General features: G+C 40.0%; 1 protein-coding gene across 4 annotated transcripts in view; it reads left to right on the top strand.

Annotated features, from left to right (window-relative positions):
• The window catches only part of GRIK1 (glutamate ionotropic receptor kainate type subunit 1), a 429993-nt gene that overhangs the window by 387356 nt on the left and 20281 nt on the right, over positions 1 to 22356 (top strand). For all 4 annotated transcript variants that reach the window (XM_030806035.1, XM_030806037.1, XM_030806034.1 and 1 more), the window contains one exon: positions 18025 to 18250. In XM_030806035.1, coding sequence (XP_030661895.1) covers positions 18025 to 18250 — 226 coding nt within the window. The remainder of the gene's footprint in view (positions 1 to 18024; positions 18251 to 22356) is intronic.

Genomic DNA, 22356 nt, shown 5'->3' with positions numbered 1-22356 from the left:
TTTGACTGCATTCGACTGCAACCCATGCCATGAGGTCAGGTGTGGAACTTTCCACATGGGACAACATGTCAGTGCTCAAAAAGTTTCAGATTTGGGATTTTTCAGAATAGAGATGCTCAACCCATATTTACAAAGTGTTCTTTAAATGACAAAGTGTCACTTTTTTTTTTTTTTTTTTTTGAGACGGAGTCTTGCTCTATTGCCCAGGTTGGATGGAGTGCAGTGGCGCAATCTTGACTCACTGCAACCTCCTCCTCCCGGGTTCCAGCGATTCTCCTGCCTCAGCCCCCCGAGTAGCTGGGATTACAGGCGCATGCCACCATGCCTGGCTAATTTTTTTATTTTAATAGAGATGGGGTTTCACCATGTTGGCCAGGCTGGTCTCAAACTCCTGACCTCAAGTGATCCACCTGTCTCGGCCTCCCAAAGTGTTGGAATTACAGGCGTGAGCCACTGCGCCCGGCCCCTTAAGCTCACTTTGATCTTTTCCTTCTCATGCCCTTCTTTAAATATAAAAAGAGCTGGTTCTCCTTTTTCCTGGCAGGACCCTGAATGACTACATTACGACATGTTTGGATAATGCGCTTCCACTGAACAGGCACATGCTGTGTTCACAACTGCTGCGCCGTGAGCATTTTCTGAGAGGGCTCCTGCTTTCTCCCTGGTCCTGAAAATGAGGCATCAATGCAAGCGTTCTCTCAGGTCACCAGGAAAATGATGAAACAATAAGCACCTCAGAGAGGAAGAATGTGATGATAGTACAAACAGCATCAATAAAAATAGCAGTACGCCCTGTGCACTAGCCCTTACCTGTATTACCTCATTTTATCTTTAACAAAGACCAGTTGAGCACCAGGCGCTGTGGCTTACACCTGCAATCCCAGCACTTTGGGAGGCCGAGGCTGGTGGATCACCTGAGGTCGGGAGTTCGAGACCAGCCTGACCAACATGGAGAAACCCTGTCTCTACTAAAAATACAAAAATATTAGCCCGGCGTGGTGGCGCATGCCTGTAATCCCAGCTCCTCTGGAGGCTGAGGCAGGGGAATCGCTTGAACCAGGGAGGCTGAGGTTGCGGTGAGCCGAGATCGCACTATTGTATTCCAGTCTGGGCAACACGAGTGAAACTCCGTCTCAAAAAAGAAAAAAAAAAAAAAAAAGAAAAAGACCAATTGAGATAAATACCAATATTATCCCTATTGATGAGGAAAATGAGGCACAGACAGGCTAGATAACTTACCCCAAAGTTACAAAGCTAGCAATGGAAGAGCCAAGATTCACCAAAATTCAGAGTTCTAGAAAGTCAGTTCCATGAGGGTAGAAACTCGGTCTTCTTTTATGCCATTAAGTCACCAGAATCTAAAAGAGTGCCCGGCCATATAGTAGGCATTCAGAAAACTATGTTTTCAATAAGTGAACAAGTAAACTCTGGGAGAGGTGGATTTCTATCCGAGAGAGGGAGGGAGAGTGAATGAAGGACCAAAGGAAGGAAGCCGAGAGGGAAAGAGGGAGGGAGAGAGAGGTGGATGGATACATAGGGACCCACACAAGAAGACACTGTTGCCAAGTCCCTCATTTTACAAGTTAGCTTGTGGCCCAGCAACCCGGTTTACCGAGAAGAAATGTATTTGCAGAAAGGGAACAAGGACTAAATCCGATTTAGTTTCCCCCTCGAGGATGGTAAGCTGTCAGAAAGCGTCAGAGGGATGTACACTCAGGTTCTTAAGCTGGATTATTCCACAAGGGAAAGAAACATTTCGGCTTTTTTGCTCTTGGGGTAGTTCCGCCCTAAATCACTGAGTGACAGCAGGTACAGTCACAAGGACTCAGTCCCAACCTGGCTCCACATTAACCTGTTTCACCTCTGCTATGTCATCAGGGTCTCCCTCCTCCAGCCCTTTCTCTCTCGGTTAAAGACAATAACCTCTCTTGGGCTGTAGAATGAATGAGGAAAGCGACATTTGCCTAATATAACCTGGAACATCCTGATCAGTTTTTGGAGCACAAGTCATTTGCTAAGATGGGTCCTGTCTCCACTCAATCACAAGGAAACTTCTAATGAGAAACGTTTTCTCAATACACACAGTGTAATTTAAAGTGTTTTTCTTCTCAGAAAGGCAATATTCCTCTGGCAGTACCCAAATGGTAAAAAACTGGTCTTTTTACTTTCAAGTTGATTTAAAATCATTTTATAGCCACAGAATGGCCAGTTGCAGGGAGGAAAGGGATTCAGACATTATCAAGATCCATGACCAAACAAAATACTCGAATGCCTCACATTTGGTCGCTAGGCCACTAGCAAGGGATGTGCTTAGTGAAGTTTGTCCTTGAAATGTGTGCCCAGAAGTTGCTCGATAAAATTTCATTCAAAATCCATTGACTTTTTCTCCTAGACTTGGCTATTCTTGCAGACAGCATGACACTCTACATTTTAGATCTGACGTATTCAGTTCTCAACATGAAGAAACCCAAAATTTAGTTTTTTAAAATAGCTCAGGTGAGATTCCACTATCCACCACCTGAGCTCATATAAGGCTGAGGGAACTAAGTGGAATATTTTTTCTTTTTTTTTTTTTAATGGAGTCTCGCTCTGTCGCCCAGGCTGTAGTGCAATGGCGTGATCTTGGCTCACTGCAATCTCTGCCTCCTGAGTTCAAGCAATTCTCTGCCTCAGCCTCCTGAGTAGCTGGGATAACAGGCACCTGCCACCATGCCCAGCAAATTTGTGTGTGTGTGTGTGTGTGTGTGTGTATGTGTGTGTGTTTTTAGCAGAGACGGGGTTTCACCATCTCAGCCAGGCTGGTCTTGAACTGACCTCGTGATCTACCTGCCTCAGCCTCCCAAAGTGCTGAGCCTCCCACAGTGGCGTGAGCCACTGTGCCCAGTGGCAATTTTTTAAACAAGTGCTAGCTCAAGCTAAGACGTGACTGAGATGGGGAAGCAGTGGCAGTTTTCCTTCAGAGTCATTCATATATGGAGCAACATTGATCATCAAGGACTGTATTTACACAATGGAATGGGATTAAATCATAAATTCAATTCCACATATTCCTATGAAACTTTAGATGGACATCCTGAGATTCTACCTCACTTTGTCCATCAAAAAAAAGCAACTCTAAGTTTCAATCACTCAGCTAATGATGCTTATTAAGCATTATGTTTTCACAAGATCATCAACACTCTGGAACTTACAGTTCAAGCACTATGGGAAATATAATAGCCTATTTGGTCAAAGGGTCTCAGGCACCACAAGACCAATTAGCTGGACAAGATTAAAGTGAGGCAGAACATTTATCGAGTGTCCAGGTACTGTTGGAGATGTTTTGGGAAATTCTTCTCTGAATATGAGGCGATCAGCATCAAATTAATTAATGGACTATGTTTATGGGTCAGTGTATTAATAATTCAGAATGTCAACAGACTCTGTTTAAGAGAATTTTTTTTTTTTTTTGAGATGGAGTCTCACCCTGTCGCACATGCTGGAGTCTCACCCTGTCGCACATGCTGGAGTGCAGTGGTGTGATCTCGGCTCACTGCGACCTCCGCCTCCCAGGTTCAAACGATTCTCCTGCCTCAGCCTCCTAAGTAGCTGGGATTACAGGCACCTGCGCCACGCCCAGCTAATTTTTTTATTTTTAGTAGAGACAGGGTTTCACCATGTTGGCCAGGCTGGTCTCGAACTCCTGACCTTGTGATCCACCAGCTTCGGCCTCCCAAAGTGTTGGGATTACAGGCGTGAGCCACCACGCCCGGACTATTTAAGAGAATTTTTAATAAAATCCCTCTCATTTCTGCTTGACATAATACTAATTAATAATCCAGATTTAACTCTATTGGTTTCTCTGTTCTCTGCTGATGAAATTATTTGGTCCTTTCAATTGTTTCTCAAGTCTGAACAGTACAGGATTTCCTTCACTCCCAACTCCCTGGGACCACCACCAGCATCTTAGGAGGTGCAAAGATCAGTCAGTTCATAGCCAAGCTCTATGGAAACAACTTGGGTTCAGCTTTCCTAGGGGCTACATGACCTATTTCCATCTTTTATATCCAAGACAACTGACAATGATGACAACAATGACAGCCAATTCCAACTTTTCCTTTCAGAAATAGTATACTAAGATTCTGGTTTTCTCTCCCACAGGAAGTTAGAAATGTACAATGACTCTGTTCTTTCTTCTTGTTAGAATTCTATTAATTACCTTATGAAACAATAAGATAGTCCAAACTGTGATCTCACAGTGACAGTGTAGAAAGTCACATTTTTTTTTTTCCCAGATGAAGAAAGAATAGTCATGGTAATGTCTAAGAACCGGATGAGGCCTAAAAGAATGGATTTCCCAATGATCCTTGTGAACCATCATCCAAGGACGATAATGGTTTTAGCCCATGGATCGGAGTATGGGAATACCAGCTAGTCTTCTCAAGAAATATGACCAACTTCTTATGCTGGGATATAAAGTAAAACCTACAGGAAAGTGTTTTTGATGGAGATCTGGACCCAGAGAGCCTGGGCTCTACTACATATAAGTTATGTAGACCTTGGCAAGTAACTTAAACTCTGTGTACCTTGATTTCCCAGTCTATAAATTGAGGATGATTTCTAACTCAAAATTGAGGATTTAATGACTTAATAGAGGTAATATGTTTATACTACCACTTAGTACACTGTAAGCAATAAAAACATTAGATATTATTGCAACTATCACACATAACATCATCACCATAATTATTCAACCCTTACCTCTAGCTATTAGTCCTATTTTTTCAGTCTCTCTAGATTTATAAATATTTTCATTTGGTCTTTGTTCAGCTTCCTTACTGTCAGTCATCTCTGCAGCGTCTGCCTTCTGCTAAAGGACAGAAAAGTCCAAAAGAAGTGCCAGTGCCCAAGATCTCAAAGATTTTTGGAGGCCTGGCCAGACAGCAACTCTAGGCCTTGGAGGCCCTTCTTGAGCACATACATTGCATTTGCCGAAGCACTTACCAGATGGTAGATAGGCAAAAGACGGTAAGGCTGCCCTTAGAATGCAGACAAGAAACGGAGTGAGGCAATTCAGTTTAATTCAGTTTAATTCAGCTCAATTTATATTTTTGCAGGGTCCTTAATATGGTCAGTACTGAGGTTGGCACTTAGGAGGGAAAAAGGTATAAAATCATGAGCAAGACATGAAGATCTGAATAGCAATACAGAGACAAGATGTATGAATACCTGTTAAATACAACACAACATGTGATTGCATTGTGCAGACAGAAAGTAGTGGCAGAATTTCTTATGAGCCAAATTAGCTATGAAGTATTCATGTAAGAAATACTTCTCAGTAGAAGCTTGCCTTGTAACAAATCACTATCCTCCCAGACTCAAGCCAGAGGATTACACAGATTAAATCGTGATTCAGTCTAAAATGACTTGGATAAAATAGGTTTTAAAACATCATAAAAGACTTGTCATTTCTGGCTTTCATGGTCTAGGGACTTTGGACCAGCTGTGGGAACAAGGGATTCTCTAACCATTATCATCTCTTTCCAGGGAGTGGTTAGGTGCTGTCACCAACCCAAAAGACATTTCAAATAAGTTACTGGGCACTGCACCAGTGGAAATGAAGCAATGAGCCATTGTAGGGAGCCAGATTTCAGACAGTTATAACCATTTCAGGAAGCATAAGATGAAAGCCATTTCTCAAATACTCTGCATAGGAAGGCACTCTTCACATAAGAGTTCTTAGCTTATGTTGGAAAAATCCAGCTAATTTTACCATCAATGTCAGAAATGTCAGGTCTCTGTAGGTTAAAAGTGTATTTGTTTGGGAAGAAATCTATGAGGTCAATTTAACCTTTTTCAAAGGCTGGCAGATTGCCTGTAATAGACCAATCTTTAGACAGGAGAAAAACATGAAAAATATTTTAGCAAATCTGTTTAAATCCTGCTGAGGGAATTTTCTAAAGGGAATCCATAAATTTTTTAAATGTTGGAGAATCTGCAAATGTCATAACTTTTCATCAAATCAGGATAAAGACATAATCAACTGCAGTGTTCATATTATACACATTTGGAAGGCAGAGGCCCTAACCATACTATAAATATTTTCCTCTGATCATCTTCCTTCAAAGCGATTTTTGTAAATTAAATCATATTTTCAAAAAAGCATCAGATTTATTATTTAATGAAATAATATATTAATCATGTATAAAAGAAATGGTTGTTTTTAAGGCAACTATTCACCTCTGATGTACCTATTTTCACAAGTATAAAGTTCTACACAGCCAATGTCTATGTCTTTGGTTAATTTTTTTTTTATTATTATTATACTTTAGGTTTTAGGGTACATGTGCACAATGTGCAGGTTTGTTATGTATGTATCCATGTGCCATGTTGTTTTGCTGCACCCATTAACTCGTCATTTAGCATTAGGTATATCTCCTAATGCTGTCCCTCCCCGCTCCCCCCAACCCACAACAGTCCCCAGAGTGTGATGTTCCCCTTCCTGTGTCCATGAGTTCTCATTGTTCAATTCCCACCTATGAGTGAGAACATGCGGTGTTTGGTTTTTTATCCTTGCGATAGTTTACTGAGAATGATGTTTTCCAGTTTCATCCATGTCCCTACAAAGGACATGAACTCATCATTTTTTATGGCTGCATAGTATTCCATGGTGTCTATGTGCCACATTTTCTTAATCCAGTCTATCCTTGTTGGACATTTGGGTTGGTTCCAAGTCTTTGCTATTGTGAATAGTGCCACAATAAACATACGTGTGCATGTGTCTTTATAGCAGCATGATTTATAGTCCTTTGGGTATATACCCAGTAATGGGATGGCTGGGTCAAATGGCATTTCTAGTTCTAGATCCCTGAGGAATCGCCACACTGACTTCCACAATGGTTGAACTAGTTTACAGTTCCACCAACAGTGTAAAGGTGTTCCTATTTCTCCACATCCTCTCCAGCACCTGTTGTTTCCTGACTTTTTAATAATGGCCATTCTAACTGGTGTGAGATGGTATCTCATTGTGGTTTTGATTTGCATTTCTCTGATGGTTTCATGTGTTTTTTGGCTGCATAAATGTCTTCTTTTGAGAAGTGTCTGTTCGTGTCCTTTGCCCACTTGTTGATGGGGTTGTTTGTTTCTTTCTTGTAAATTTGTTTGAGTTCATTGTAGATTCTAGATATTAGCCCTTTGTCAGATAAGTAGGTTGCAAAAATTTTCTCCCATTCTGTAGGTTGCCTGTTCACTCTGATGGTAGTTTCTTTTGCTGTGCAGAAGCTCTTTAGTTTAATTAGATCCCATTTGTCAATTTTGGCTTTTGTTGCCATTGCTTTTGGTGTTTTAGACATGAAGTCCTTGCCCACGCCTATGTCCTGAATGGTATTGCCTAGGCTTTCTTCTAGGGTTTTTATGGTTTTAGGTCTAACATGTAAGTCTTTAATCCATCTCGAATTAATTTTTGTATAAGGTGTAAGGAAGGGATCCAGTTTCAGCTTTCTACATATGGCTAGCCAGTTTTCCCAGCACCATTTATTAAATAGGGAATCCTTTCCCCATTTCTTGTTTTTCTCAGGTTTATCAAAGATCAGATAGTTGTAGATATGTGGCATCATTTCTGAGGGCTCTGTTCTGTTCCATTGATCTATGTCTCTGTTGTGGTACCAGTACCATGCTGTTTTGGTTACTGTAGCCTTGTAATATAGTTTGAAGTCAGGTAGTGTGATGCCTCCAGCTTTGTTCTTTTGGCTTAGGATTGACTTGGCGATGTGGGCTCTTTTTGGTTCCATATGAACTTTAAAGTAGTTTTTTCCAATTATGTGAAGAAAGTCATTGGTAGCTTGATGGGGATGGCATTGAATCTATAAATTACCTTGGGCAGTATGGCCATTTTCACGATATTGATTCTTCCAACCCATGAGCATGGAATGTTCTTCCATTTGTTTGTATCCTCTTTGATTTCATTGAGCAGTGGTTTGTAGTTCTCCTTGAAGAGGTCCTTCACCTCCCTTGTAAGTTGGATTCCTAGGTATTTTATTCTCTTTGAAGCAATTGTGAATGGGAGTTCACTCATGATTTGGCTCTCTGTCTGTGGTTGGTGTATAAGAATGCTTGTGATTTTTGTACATTGATTTTGTATCCTGAGACTTTGCTGAAGTTGCTAATCAGCTTAAGGAGATTTTGGGCTGAGACAATGGGGTTTTCTAGATATACAATCATGTCATCTGCAAACAGGGACAATTTGACTTCCTCTTTTCCTAATTGAATGCCCTTTATTTCCTTCTCCTGCCTGATTGCCCTGGCCAGAACTTCCAGCACTATGTTGAATAGGAGTGGTGAGAGAGGGCATCCCTGTCTTGTGCCAGTTTTCAAAGGGAATGCTTCCAGTTTTTGCCCATTCAGTATGATATTGGCTGTGGGTTTGTCATAGATAGCTCTTATTATTTTGAGATACGTCCCATCAATACCTAATTTATTGAGAGTTTTTAGCATGAAGGGTTGTTGAATTTTGTTAAAGGCCTTTTCTGCATCTATTGAGATAATCATGTGGTTTTTGTCTTTGGTTCTGTTTATATGCTGGATTACATTTATTGATTTGCATATGTTGAACAAGCCTTGCATCCCAGGGATGAAGCCCACTTGATCATGGTGGATAAGCTTTTTGGTGTGCTGCTGGATTCGGTTTGCCAGTGTTTTATTGAGGATTTTTGCATCAATGTTCATCAAGGATATTGGTCTGAAATTCTCTTTTTTGGTTATGTCTCTGCCAGGCTTTGGTATCAGGATGATACTGGTTTCATAAAATGTGTTAGGGAGGATTCCCTCTTTTTCTATCGATTGGAATAGTTTCAGAAGGAATGGTACCAGTTCCTCCTTGTACCTCTGGTAGAATTCGGCTGTGAATCCATCAGGTCCTGGACTCTTTTTGGTTGGTAAGCTATTGATTATTGCCACAATTTCAGAGCCTGTTATTGGTCTATTCAGAGATTCAACTTCTTCCTGGTTTAGTCTTGGGAGGGTGTATTTGTCAAGGAATTTATCCATTTCTTCTAGATTTTCTAGTTTATCTGAGTAGAGGTGTTTATAGTATTCTCTACTGGATGGTAGATTGTAGTTCTGTGGGATTGGTGGTGATATCCCCTTTTTCATTTTTTATTGCATCTATTTGATTCTTCTCTCTTTTCTTCTTTTTTAGTCTTGCTAATGGTCTATCAATCAATGTTGTTGATCTTTTCAAAAAACCAGCTCCTGGATTCATTAATTTTTTGAAGGGCTTTTTGTGTCTCTATTTCCTTCAGTTCTGCTCTGATTTTAGTTATTTCTAGCCTTCTGCTAGCTTTTGAATGTGTTTGCTCTTGCTTTTCTAGTTCTTTTAATTGTGATGTTAGGGTGTCAATTTTGGATCTTTCCTGCTTTCTCTTGTGGGCATTTAGTGCTATAAATTTCCCTCTACACACTGCTTTGAATGTGTCCCAGAGATTCTGGTATGTTGTGTCTTTGTTCTCACTGGTTTCAAAGAACATCTTTATTTCTGCCTTCATTTCATTATGTACCCAATAGTCATTCAGGAGCAGGTTGTTCAGTTTCCATGTAGTTGAGCAGTTTTGAGTGAGTTTCTTAATCCTGAGTTCTAGTTTGATTGCACTGCGGTCTGAGAGACAGTTTGTTATAGTTTCTGTTCTTTTACATTTGCTGAGGAGAGCTTTACTTCCAACTATGTGGTCAATTTTGGAAGAGATGTGGTGTGGTGCTGAAAAAAATGTATATTCTGTTGATTTGGGGTGGAGAGTTCTGTAGATGTCTATTAGGTCCACTTTGTGCAGAGCTGAATTCAATTCCTGGATATCCTTGTTAACTTTCTGTCTCGTTGATCTGTCTAATGTTGACAGTGGGGTGTTAAAATCTCCCATTAAGTCAAGTCCCTTTGTAGGTCACTCAGGACTTGCTTTATGAATCTGGGTGCTCCTGTGTTGGGTGCATATATATTTAGGATAGTTAGCTCTTCTTGTTGAATTGATCCCTTTACCATTATGTAATGGCCTTCTTTGTCTCTTTTGATCTTTGTTGGTTTAAAGTCTATTTTATCAGAGACTAGGATTGCAACCCCTGCCTTTTTTTGTTTTCCATTTGCTTGATAGATCTTCCTCCATCCCTTTATTTTGAGTCTATGTGTGTCTCTGCACGTGAGATGGGTTTCCTGAATACAGCACACTGATGGGTCTTGACTCCTTATCCAGTTTGCCAGTCTGTGTCTTTTAATTGGAGCATTTAGCCCATTTACATTTGGTTTGAATATTGTTATGTGTGAATTTGATCCTGTCATTATCATGTTAGTTGGTTATTTTGCTCGTTAGTTGATGCAGTTTCTTCCTAGCCTCGATGGTCTTTACAATTTGGCATGTTTTTGCAGTGGCTGGTACCAGTTGTTCCTTTCCATGTTTAGTGCTTCCTTCAGGAGCTCTTTTAGGGCAGGCCTGGTGGTGACAAAATCACTCAGCATTTGCTTGTCTGTAAAGTATTTTATTTCTCCTTCACTTATGAAGCTTAGTTTGGCTGGATATGAAATTCTGGGTTGAAAATTCTTTTAAGAATGTTGAATATTGGCCCCCACTCTCTTCTGGCTTGTAGAGTTTCTGCTGAGAGATCAGCTGTTAGTCTGATGGGCTTCCCTTTGTGGGTAACCGGACCTTTCTCTCTGGCTGCCCTTAACATTTTTTCCTTCATTTCAACTTTGGTGAATCTGACAATTATGTGTCTTAGAGTTGCTCTTCTCGAGGAGTATCTTTGTGGCATTCTCTGTATTTCCTGAATCTGAATGTTGGCCTGCCTTGCTAGATTGGGGAAGTTCTCCTGGATAATATCTTGCAGAGTGTTTTCCAACTTGGTTCCATTCTCCTTATCACTTTCAGGTACACCAATCAGACGTAGGTTTGGTCTTTTCACATAGTCCCAAATTTCTTGGAGGCTTTGTTTGTTTCTTTTTATTCTTTTTTCTCTAAACTTCCCTTCTTGCTTCATTTCATTCATTTCATCTTCCATCACTGATACCCTTTCTTCCAGTTGATCACATCAGCTACCAAGGCTTCTGCAATCTTCACGTAGTTCTTGAAACTTGGCTTTCAGCTCCATCAGCTCCTTTAAGCCCTTCTCTCCATTGGTTATTCTAGTTATCCATTAGTCTAATTTTTTTTCAAAGTTTTTAACTTCTTTGCTATTGTTTTGAATTTCCTCCCATAGCTCAGAGTAGTTTGATCATCTGAAGCCTTCTTCTCTCAACTCATCAAAGTCATTCTCCATCCAGCTTTGTTCCGTTGCTGGTAAGGAACTGCATTCCTTTGGAGGAGGAGAGGTGCTCTGCTTTTTAGAGTTTCCAGTTTTTCTGCTCTGTTTTTTCCCCATCTTTGTGGTTTTATCTACTTTTGGTCTTTGATGATGGTGATGTACAGATGGGTTTTTGGTGTGGATGTCCTTTCTGTTTGTTAGTTTTCCTTCTACCAGACAGGACCCTCAGCTGCAGGTCTGTTGGAGTTTGCTAGAGGTCCACTCCAGACCCTGTTTGGCTGGGTGTCAGCAGTGGTGGCTGCAGAACAGTGGATTTTCGTGAGACAACAAATTCAGCTGTTTGATAGTTCCTCTGGAAGCTTTGTCTCAGAGGAGTACCTGGCCGAGTGAGGTGTCAGTCTGTCCCTACTGGGGGATGCCTCCCAGTTAGGCTGCTCAGGGGTCAGGGACCCACTTTAGGAGACAGTCTGTCTGTTCTCAGATCTCCAGCTGTGTGCTGGGAGAACCACTACTCTCTTCAAAGCTGTCAGTCAGACAGGAACATTTCAGTCTGCAGAGGTTCCTGCTGAATTTTTGTTTGTCTGTGCCCTGCCCCCAGAGGTGGAGCCTACAGAGGCAGGCAGGCCTCCTTGAGCTGTGATGAGCTCCACCCAGTTCGAGCTTCCTGGCTGCTTTGTTTACCTCAGCAAGCCTGGGCAATGGCCGGCACCCATCCCCCAGCCTCACTGCTGCCTTGCAGTTTGATCTCAGACTGCTGTGCTAGCAATCAGGGAGACTCCGTGGCATAGGACCCTCCGAGCCAGGTGCAGGACACAATCTCCTGGTGTGCTGTTTTCCAGGCCCACTGGAAAAGTGCAGTATTAGGGTGGGACTGACCCGATTTGCCAAGTGCCATCTGTTACCCCTTTCTTTGACTAGGAAAGGGAACTCCCTGACCCCTTGCACTTCCCGAGTGAGGCAATGCCTCGCCCTGCTTCAGCTCACGCACAGTGTGCTGCACCGGCTGTCCTGCACCCACCGTTTGGCACTCCCTAGTGAGATGAACCTGGTACCTCAAGCAGAAATGCAGAAATCACCCGTCTTCTGTGTCTCTCAGGCTGGGAGCAGTAGTCTGGAGCTGTTCCTATTTGGCCATCTTGGCTCCACCCCCGTGTGTTTGGTTAATTTTTAAGGGTTGTCGTAAATCAGGATTCACCTAAAGTAAAAGTGAATTGGAGATTTTAAAATATAATTGTTTGTGATATTTCATTTGTTCTATATGCATATATTTACCACATTTATAAGATCACTTTTGATAAGATAAAAAAGATCAAATAACAATAACTTATTTGTAATGTATATTTCAGTGTGTAGAGTAAAAATATACATAAACACAGATCAATATATAAAATCATCAGCCATATTAGTGTGAAGTAGAATTGCATGATTACTGATTCTACTGAAAAATGAGATTATACATCCTAACTGGGGAAGTCTTATAATAACTGGTGGAAGAAATAATGTGATAAATAATAGTTATCTCAATAAAAAGGAAACATTAGAGGGATATTTTATAAAATGGAGTTTCCATCAGGCTTAAGACCACAATTTGCACGTATTTTATTTATATTGTGTGGTGGAAATCCTGTAACTAGAAACAGTGAAACTATATGAAAAGCAAAATACTGTTAAAGGAAAGAAAACAATACAAACAAGTCACATTTTTTTCCAGGTTCCAACTGTTGCACTTCCGAAACCACTGTCTAAATTTTTGTCTAAACGAGTGTAAGCTATTAAAAGTCAGGTAAATAGTTTTTGTACATTATATGATGAGTATAAGAGTTGCAACAGCTCTGGCTATAATAGAAAGATACAGCTACTTGTTTCAATTATTTCTTTAGGAAATTTGTTAATTCTGTTCAAACATCAGCCAAGCCTTGAGGTTGCTGTTCTGTGTATTAAAAGAGATAGTTCATTCCCTGTTGGTTCAGAACACAGACCCTGGAACCAGATTACTGGGATCAAATCCTGGTTTCCTCACTTCTTCATGTGCTGTTCTATTTCCTCATCTGTAAATGAGAAATAATAATGGTACGTCTTTCATATGATTACTGTGAAGATTCAATCAATCAATATATGCAAAGTGCTTAAAATAGTGCTTGCTACACAGTAAATAAACACTGCATATGTTAGTTGCCGTTCCTATTTTCAGTAAGTAATTTTTAACCCCTGCAGACATTATAAACTGTTTCCCAGTGAGTGTTTAACTTGAATGTATTATAGGGGAAAAAAAGAAATAAATAATGTTCATCAAACATTGATGCAGTAACACTCCCTTATAACAGATTTGAGATGAAAAATGCTTATTCTTTGCCAACAATGTTTCATCAGCGTGAGGATAGCCACATAATCAGATTTAAACAGATAAAATGAGTTTATCTAAACAGATGCCTCTCAGGATTAAAAAGAAAAAATCCTGGGTGATTTCAGATTTAATAAATGAGGCTTTTTCAGTTTTAGCAACTTGTGCTAAGAAGCTCAGAAGACATTCCAAATATTCTAATTAACTTTTGACATATCTAGTGAAATAAGAGGCAACCACTATTTCTGTTTTTGGAACATATATTATTTGGAGTGATTTAGGAGGCTGGCTGAGATTATATGTGATTTAGAAGTGCGAAAACACCCAGGCTGTCATTTTAACACTTTGCCTGGTCTTTTAATATGTATGAAATTTTTTCATGAAGTATAATCCTATTTTGAAGAATTACTAAGATTTGAGACTTAACCTTGAAAAAAAAAATCTGCTGAAAGGAATACATGTAATTTACTCCCAACATTCTACTTTTTTATCCAACAAAAAATAAACATTACTGAGCATGGCATGACAGTGGACAGAACTCTACAATAAAGAAGAGCCCTCAATTCTGTGCTGTCTCCTTCATTAACCGTCTGCGACCTTCTGTGTGTCATTTGCTGTCACTGACCTCAGGACCTGCATATGTGATAGGAAGGGGTTGGTCTAGAGAGTAGAACGTGGTGGTTGAAGCATCTCCTTGCAGTTGCCCAGTGATAGAAAGCTCACTATACCGGCTGGGCGCGGTGGCTCATGCCTGTAACCCCAGCACTTTGGGAGGCCGAGGCAGGTGGATCACCTGAGGTCAGGAGTTCGAGACCAGCCTGGCCAATACGGTGAAACTGTGTCTCTACTAAAAATAGAAAAAATTAGCCAGGCATGGTAGCAGGTGGCTGTAATCCCACCTACTCAGGAGGCTGAGGCAGGAGAATCATTTGAACTCACGAGTCAGAGGTTGTAGTGAGCCAAGATTGTGCCATTGCACTCTAACCTGGGGAACAAGGGTGAAACAACGTCTCAAAAAATAAAAAAGAAAACTCACTACACCGTTAAGGTGCTGGAGCTGTCTACAGATATTTCTACCTATTAAAAAAAATTATTCCTTAGCCACATTTTGGGTCTTCCTGCAAACTCTAATTTCCTTAACATCTCAAGTAGCCTAGAACTCTAACTAACTGTGAAATACAATAAAGTCCCACAACAGCAAACTTTTTAAATGATGAAAGAGAGCTCTAAAAAACAGCAAAATGCTGCTTTTCTTGCACCCATTATGTTTACTATTATTATGTTTACTATTACTGTGCTCTAGTGAGAATAGCAAGGGGTCAAAGGAATCTATAACATTTCCTGTACCTTCAACTTACCAAGTCCCCTACCAAGTAACAGTTTTCTGTCAGAGGGAAAGTTCTGCCCTCCCTGCTCAAAGTTGTCCATGCCAACTAGACTTCCCCTGTAGCTCCCTGGGAGAGGCCAGGCCTAGAACAACCTTCTACTCCAAGAAGGACGATGTGGATGTTGTTGTATTTAAATCCATGATCTCTATTCCGTAGAGCCATGCTACTCAAAGTGTAGTGTGAAGAGCGTGCTGGCTCAGGAAACATTTTGTCACTAAGCTGTGACAAGGAGAAGAATACTGAGAGTGAGCGTTTAGAAATGTTGCAGCTGTTGAATACTGAAGTCGCACTAAACTCATGACCTCTCTTATCCCTGAGATTAGACCACTTGCATGCTATTGAATACTCACAGGGTGAGCCACAGGTGGTATGACCTACATATTCGTCCCATGCAGGAGGACCAAAGCTAGGTCTGCCATAGATTGCAAATAATGAAGTCCTTCACTTCAGATAGTTTAGGTTTAGAGTTGAATCGTGTCATCCTTTCCCATATCCTTCAATTCCCTAGATGAATTGAAGGACTCCCCACACTTTCTCCATTTACCATGGATGAACTGAACATTGACTTTGTTTTTTACTTCCATAAACCACAAATTCAGTTTTTTAACAAAAATCTAAATATGGTGAAAAAAATAAATGTTTCATGAAATTTTTCTATGTGAAGGTTGATTCCTATTTCATATTAATATGTAACTAACTAGCAACCTGCCTCAGGGAATAATGAGTCCATGAATAAAAGCTATATTTTCACATGTAGATCAAATAAGATTAAAATCATTCTCAAAAGCATTTTGGCAATATAGACATCCACCTCCCCCAAATCAGCATGGTACAGTGGAAAGAGCATTGAATTAGATATTAGGAGTGCTGGAGTCCAGAATTAGCTCTGGTATTAACTTGCTTTGTGACTTTTTGAAGTCTCCAAGCCTTCTGTCCTAAAACTTCCTCCTCTGTGACAGTAGCAGTTTGTATGAGCCAATCTCTAAAGTCTCTGACAACTTTAAAATTTTATACTTCAAAGAAAATTATTTTCCCTTAAGGTAGTTTCCTGATGGAAGAATAATTTTCCCAGCTGTGCATTTACTGCCACAAGATAGACTGATCTTTCTGCACTTGTATGAGTAGCTCTTTTACTATAAGTTTAGCATTATCAGACTTTGCAAGGCTGAAATCACACAACGAATGAAGCAGTAACCCTGACCCCCAAAACACGCCTTTGTCATGGAGACATGAGCTGCAGTTTGCAGATATCTCCGGGGCTGTGGCATAACTCACAGGGGCCCAATATGACAGAATGGGTTCCATAAAATACCAACATCTATAAGGTACCGTTTATTGAATTGTTATTTGTCTCACAAGACCTTTCTCAGGGGGATTTTCAATGCCTAACAATCTGAAATAAAGCCATCTGTCCTCCCCTAACTCGTAAACCCTACAGTATTAACCCAGGTCCTAAATAGAGGTTGGAATTGAGTGGCCCCCAGGAACACCTGGGCATGAATAACCGTGATAGAGTTGACTCCGCAGGTATTCCATTTTTTTGCTTATGGCCCAAAACCATGTTTTAAGCTTTCCTGCACTACTGAGATGATGCATCCTGTGCCTGCCAAGGGATCTATCTAATGTGTGTGAACACTATATATAACCGTGATAACTGGGGTTAGCTTAAAAATACCAATAATTCCCATAATGTTTTTGTTTTTCATCTCTGAAATAAGTGGAGAATGCTGATGCAAATGAAGAAAAATTCAAAAAAAAATTGGAACTGTATGGAAATTACAGAGTAAAATGCAAAATGTCTAATCATAGATCACTAAAGAATGGAAAATTCATATTTAAGCAATATGAAAATTTAGGCAGTATACTTTAGCAAAAAAAGTAAGATAATGAAGCAGTGGTACATATGTATATGTGCATATAATGCATAACATATATAATTTATTACTGAATCTATCAAAAAGATGAATATGAGAAAAGACAAACATATTAATAGAACACTTTGAAATGAGATATTCAGTCCCCATTATCTAAAATATGATTGCAATTAAAATTATACACATAAAAAGGCATATAAATGCAGTACGAAGATTTTTCTTTTTTTTTTTTTTTTTTTTTTGAGACAGAGTCTCGCTGTTGTTGCCCAAGCTGAAGTGCAATGGCACGATCTTGGCTCACTGCAACCTCCACTTCCTGGGTTCAAGCAAGTCTCCTGCCTCAGCCTTCTGAGTACCTAGGATTATAGGCACATGCCACGACACCTGGCTAATTGTATTTTTTCAGTAGAGACAGGGTTTCACCATGTTGGTCAGGCTGGTCTTGAACTGCTGACCTTTATGTGATCCGCTCGACTCGGCCTCCCAAAGTGCTGGGATTACAGGTGTGAGCCACCATGCCCTGCCAAAGATTTTTCTTATCTAAATTTTAATTTGAAAAGATCATTTACATTCTAGGTTTTCTAGAAAAGAGAAGAGTGAATGACAGTTCTCTCACAGATAAAGCAGAGGAAGTCAGTGGTTTACCCCAGGGCTCTCCCCAGCAGAAGAATGCTGGATCAAGGATTGAAACTTACATACCTGGAAACAGCAAAACAATACCTGCTGGAGTTGAGTGATTGATTGAAAGGAAAATGGATGAAATGAACGGAGTCCTGGAGTGAGCTAGTCACCCCTTAGCCCAGTGGGCCACAATGGCTTGTTCTTAAGTGGCCGCAGTTCTTTAGGCAAGTGCTATTGTTGACACCAACATTTTTTCTTCCCTAACTGAAAGCAACAAAAGTACCTTGCACCAGTGTCTTACATCAGTCGATCAAGGTCTCCTTGCAATAGCTGCCTCCGTGCGAATGCTGTCCAATAGTGAGTGAACTGGGCTCTTCTCAGCTACACAAGTGAAGCCTCGAGATCATCAGTCTTGACTCCCCCACCTGTGGAGAAAGTATCCTCCCTGTCATTATTTGAACCATTGGGACTTTGAATACCTTTAGGTCGTATTTTTCCAGCCCTCTTCTGCTGGTGAGTGTGTTTTCTTTCCCTCCAGAAATCAAAAATCTCCACCTATGAGAAGATGTGGGCTTTCATGAGCAGCAGGCAGCAGACCGCCCTGGTAAGAAACAGTGACGAGGGGATCCAGAGAGTGCTCACCACAGACTACGCGCTGCTGATGGAGTCCACCAGCATTGAGTATGTGACGCAGAGAAACTGCAACCTCACTCAGATCGGGGGCCTCATTGACTCCAAAGGTTACGGAGTGGGAACGCCTATTGGTAAGAGGGGCAGACATGAACCAAGACTGAGATAGAGAATGTCAGTTACCAGTATGGGAGGAAATGGGCTCAGAGTTCTTCATTCCAAATTCTGAGAAGGCCTACAATGCCATTAGTGAACTAATAATGTAAAGAGACATAGTACGAATTACAGATTCCCAGATATTTAACTTAATATACTTTTAACCAGTGTTTCTTTCAAGTTTTACCAATGCATGTTTAAGAATATATAGATTTTATTATTTCACCCCAAATATCTTAAAGAGAATATCTTTCTAATTAATCCTCTTCACATTGTTTCCTTCAATACCCATATATGCCTATATAATGTATCTGCCTTAAATTATCATCGAAGAAAGTTGATTCTGCATATGGATAGCAAAAGTGAGAGGGCTAGTGTTCCATAATGACAGATGAAAAAGTAAGGCTATATCAGTCAAAAGAAAAAGAATAAAGATTATAAGTTTGATGTGCTCAGGCAATGTTAGATTCAATCAATGCCAACTATGTAAAACCTCCAAATTCCTTAGTTCCATGCTATTGCTCTCCTAGGAATACTATTGCCTAGGCATATAGACCCATATAGCAATACATTCTTGTATGTCTATAGGAGACATGAAGAGAATTTAAGGGGTAATTAGTGATTTCCTTTCCATAGGAAACTCCCTCTCTATTTTTTCCCTCTCTATAGAAAACTGTATCGTGGCCGGGCACGATGGCTCATGCCTGTAATCCCAACACTTTGGGAGGCCGAGGCGGGCAGATCACGAGGTCAGGAGCTCAAAACTATCCTGGCCAACATGGTGAAACCCCGTCTCTACTAAAAATACAAAAATTAGCTGGGTGTGGTGCCGTGCGCCTATAGTCCCAGCTACTCAGGAGGCTGAGGCAGGAGAATCATTTGAACCCTGGAGGTGGAGGTTGCAGTGAGCTGAGATGGTGCCACTGTAGTCCAGCCTAGGCAACAGAGCGAGACTCCATCTCAGGGAAAGAAAGAGAGCAAGAGAGAGAGAGAGAGAGAGAAAGAAAAGAAAGAAAGAAGAGAGAAAGGAAAGAGAAGAAAGCAAGAAAGAGAGAGAAAGGAAGAAAGAGAAAGAAAGAAAGAGAGAGAAAAGAAGGAAGGAAGGAAAGAAAGAAAAAGACAGAGAAAGGAAAGAGAAGAAAGAAAGAAAGAAAGAAAACTGTATCATATAAGGTCCTGGTATAGTGGGAACCTGCTCTTCCCAAGTGAACCCTTGGTAATTTGTTAGTAAGCATTCCAAAGGAGAAGAATCAGGGACTGTCTAGACTACTGGGCAAGTCCAGAAATCATAGCTAACAGTCAAGCCAGATCGTTAAGGACCCCAGGTAGGTTTGCTTTGCTTGTTTGTATTAGTATTTTTGTCATTTGAAAGGGATGATCCATCATGCAGGGATCACAAACTAAAATGCTTACAGAGGCCAAGCAGATATCATAAGTGAGCAAAGCATGCTTGTGCCAGGAGGTGGTAGGGAACGGTGGCAATTATGGAAAATTATAGACCACATGACTTACCTAAAAGAGAGAGCTGCCTTTCAGGTCAGAGTTGTAGACATGTAGGAGTTTGAGAACAAGATTCTGGAATATTCCATTTTCTAAGAAAATAAAAAAAATCCAGATTTTAGGTGAATTGTCCTAATGTTTTTATTTAGCAACAAATTCATTAAAAAAGAAAAAGCTGCATTTTATATATTCAAATTTTAATTAATATGAATATAACTAATCAGATAAAGTTCAACTATCTTCCACATTTACCATGAATACACAGCCAGTTTGACTTCCTGCTATCTACCTTCTGTTAGAAATATGTGCTATGGAGAAATTAACTTTATTATTATTGTTATCATGTATGTCCTCCAAATAAATTTCCTGCAGAATGATTGGGCTAGAAGATTTACAGCTACCTTCTTGCTTCTTTATTTCCAATAACTTCTCCTGATGAAAATACTAATATTGCTAGTGAGGTGTGTATTTTGCCCCAAGTGGTAAGCTCTCCTATAATTTAGTCAACATGTTTTCCAAGAGACTCAGGGGATCATTTGGCACTGGCTAACAGGATACTATACCTCTTTTTGACTTTAAAAACAACGTCCTATTGCCCTAAGCAAGCTTTGACACCTCATTTTAGATAATAAAGGTGGGGGAAGTTAGATGCTGATTTCAAACGGGCCATAAATCAGACGAGAACACCAAGTGTAGGTACCTTTGCCTGAATTTTTGCAGAATCAAGACCCTCGTAGAGGAGTAACTATAGTTCTTAATAGAACCATCTCTAGACTAAATTATAAAGTCAAAAACTGTACTTTTATCATTCTATCTCCCACCTCATAACCCTACCCCACCACATTTCAACACCCCTTTTTGGTACCAAAATTCCTGTCTGTTAATAATGATTTAAAATAACAACGTGTATCATCCCTCCTGAGAACGTTTGCACTTTAACATGAGACTTTTAATTGGCATTCCTTCTACAGCATGGAATGTAACTTGAAAGCTAAAATTTCTGATAGTACAGTGAGTGACGCAGGGCTGGAGGTAGGAGGGAACAATGCACTTCTTCCTACCACTTTCCTAAATGAATGCAGCACTTTGAAAATCGCTGCCTGCTTTCATGCAAATGAAGCTGACCTAGTGTTGGGTACCATTAACATTAAATATACATACAATACAAAAATATATAAAAATATACATATAATACAGAGAGATCCAAATGTACCCATTCAGTCTCCTTTTGGCCAACCTCACCCAAGTTCCAAAGTTGAAAAGCCTTCCCCACTTCCTAGATGAAAATAAATATACTCCAGGAATTTTTCATAGTGGTTATAAACCTGTCATGCTTTTAAACCAAAAACAATGAAGGAATAATTGGAACAGATGGCAGACCTCACAGAGAATACATCCATTGAGAATACAGCTGTTGGAAAAATTTGCGAGATGTTTCTTTTATGATGAATTGACTCTACAAAAGATCAGTTGCTATTCAGGAAGATATGTGTATGTGTGTGTGTGTGTGTGTGTGTGAAATATATATATTTCAAGTGACATAATAAATAACTTCCAATGTCATTTACTTCATTTAAGCAACAACAACAAAAACTTAAGTTAAAATATAATCCGATATTAAAAACTATCTGCACACTTCTAGTCTTGCCCTAATTCCCTTATGGCTGCAAGCTCTGTCCCATAATCAGAGACTGGCAAAGTCACAACACAAAATTGAAGACTTTGCTTCTTAGAGACACTCAGGACAACAGCTCTGGAAATGTACCTCCTGAGAGATTTAAAGTAAAACTCTGAGAGAACAAGAGCATTTAAGGTTTGAACAGCTTACCAGGAGGCTGGAAATTATCTTTCTCAGAGACCAACTTTAAACAGAGATCAGATTTTCATCTGTCTGAAATATTTTAGGTATTGCGCAGCCTGGAGGCAGAAGGAAAGCATCAGTCAACATTTACTGAGCACCCACTGTGTATGCTCCTAGGATTATTACTGCAACAACTAACATAAGAATCATTCTTACACTCTTCAAAGCACTTTCATGTACATTAAAGCAAAGTGCTCTAATTCACTTAATTGCTCACCTGCTATGGGTATATCAATGGTGCTAATTTTTACACTAGCCATTATTCTGGGGATATTTAAGCAAACAGCCAATAGCTTTTAATTTTGTTTTCAATATCCATTTTTTTCACCAAAAATTCATACTCTTGATAAGCCATAATCTCACCCCAATGCATTTTGCTCTTCTTTTAAACTTGCTTTTGAATGCTGACGATTATTTTAGGAAGTCTTACAAGGAAAATTGATAACAAATGACACAAATGTTAACCTTCTGTTTTTCTAACTTAACCATGCCATAGGACATAAGGCATATGTAGGGGTGGGAGCAATGGTTGGGAACACCGTCGTGAAAACAACACTGAAAAGTAAAAAGTCAGGAAACTTGAGTTTGATTCTTGGCTGTGCCAGCAACTATCAGTTTCACTCATACTTTCAGTTCCTAAATTTCTTCCATTCTAAAATGGAATGTGTACTGAACTGTAAGTGGACTGGACTGTATCATTCCTAAGACTTCTTCTAGTCCTAA

This window comes from Nomascus leucogenys, chromosome 25 (genome assembly GCF_006542625.1).
Source record: "Nomascus leucogenys isolate Asia chromosome 25, Asia_NLE_v1, whole genome shotgun sequence".
Taxonomy (NCBI): Eukaryota; Metazoa; Chordata; class Mammalia; order Primates; family Hylobatidae; genus Nomascus; species Nomascus leucogenys.
Note: the sequence above shows the minus strand (reverse complement) of the source record. Positions and strands in the feature narration are given on the sequence as shown.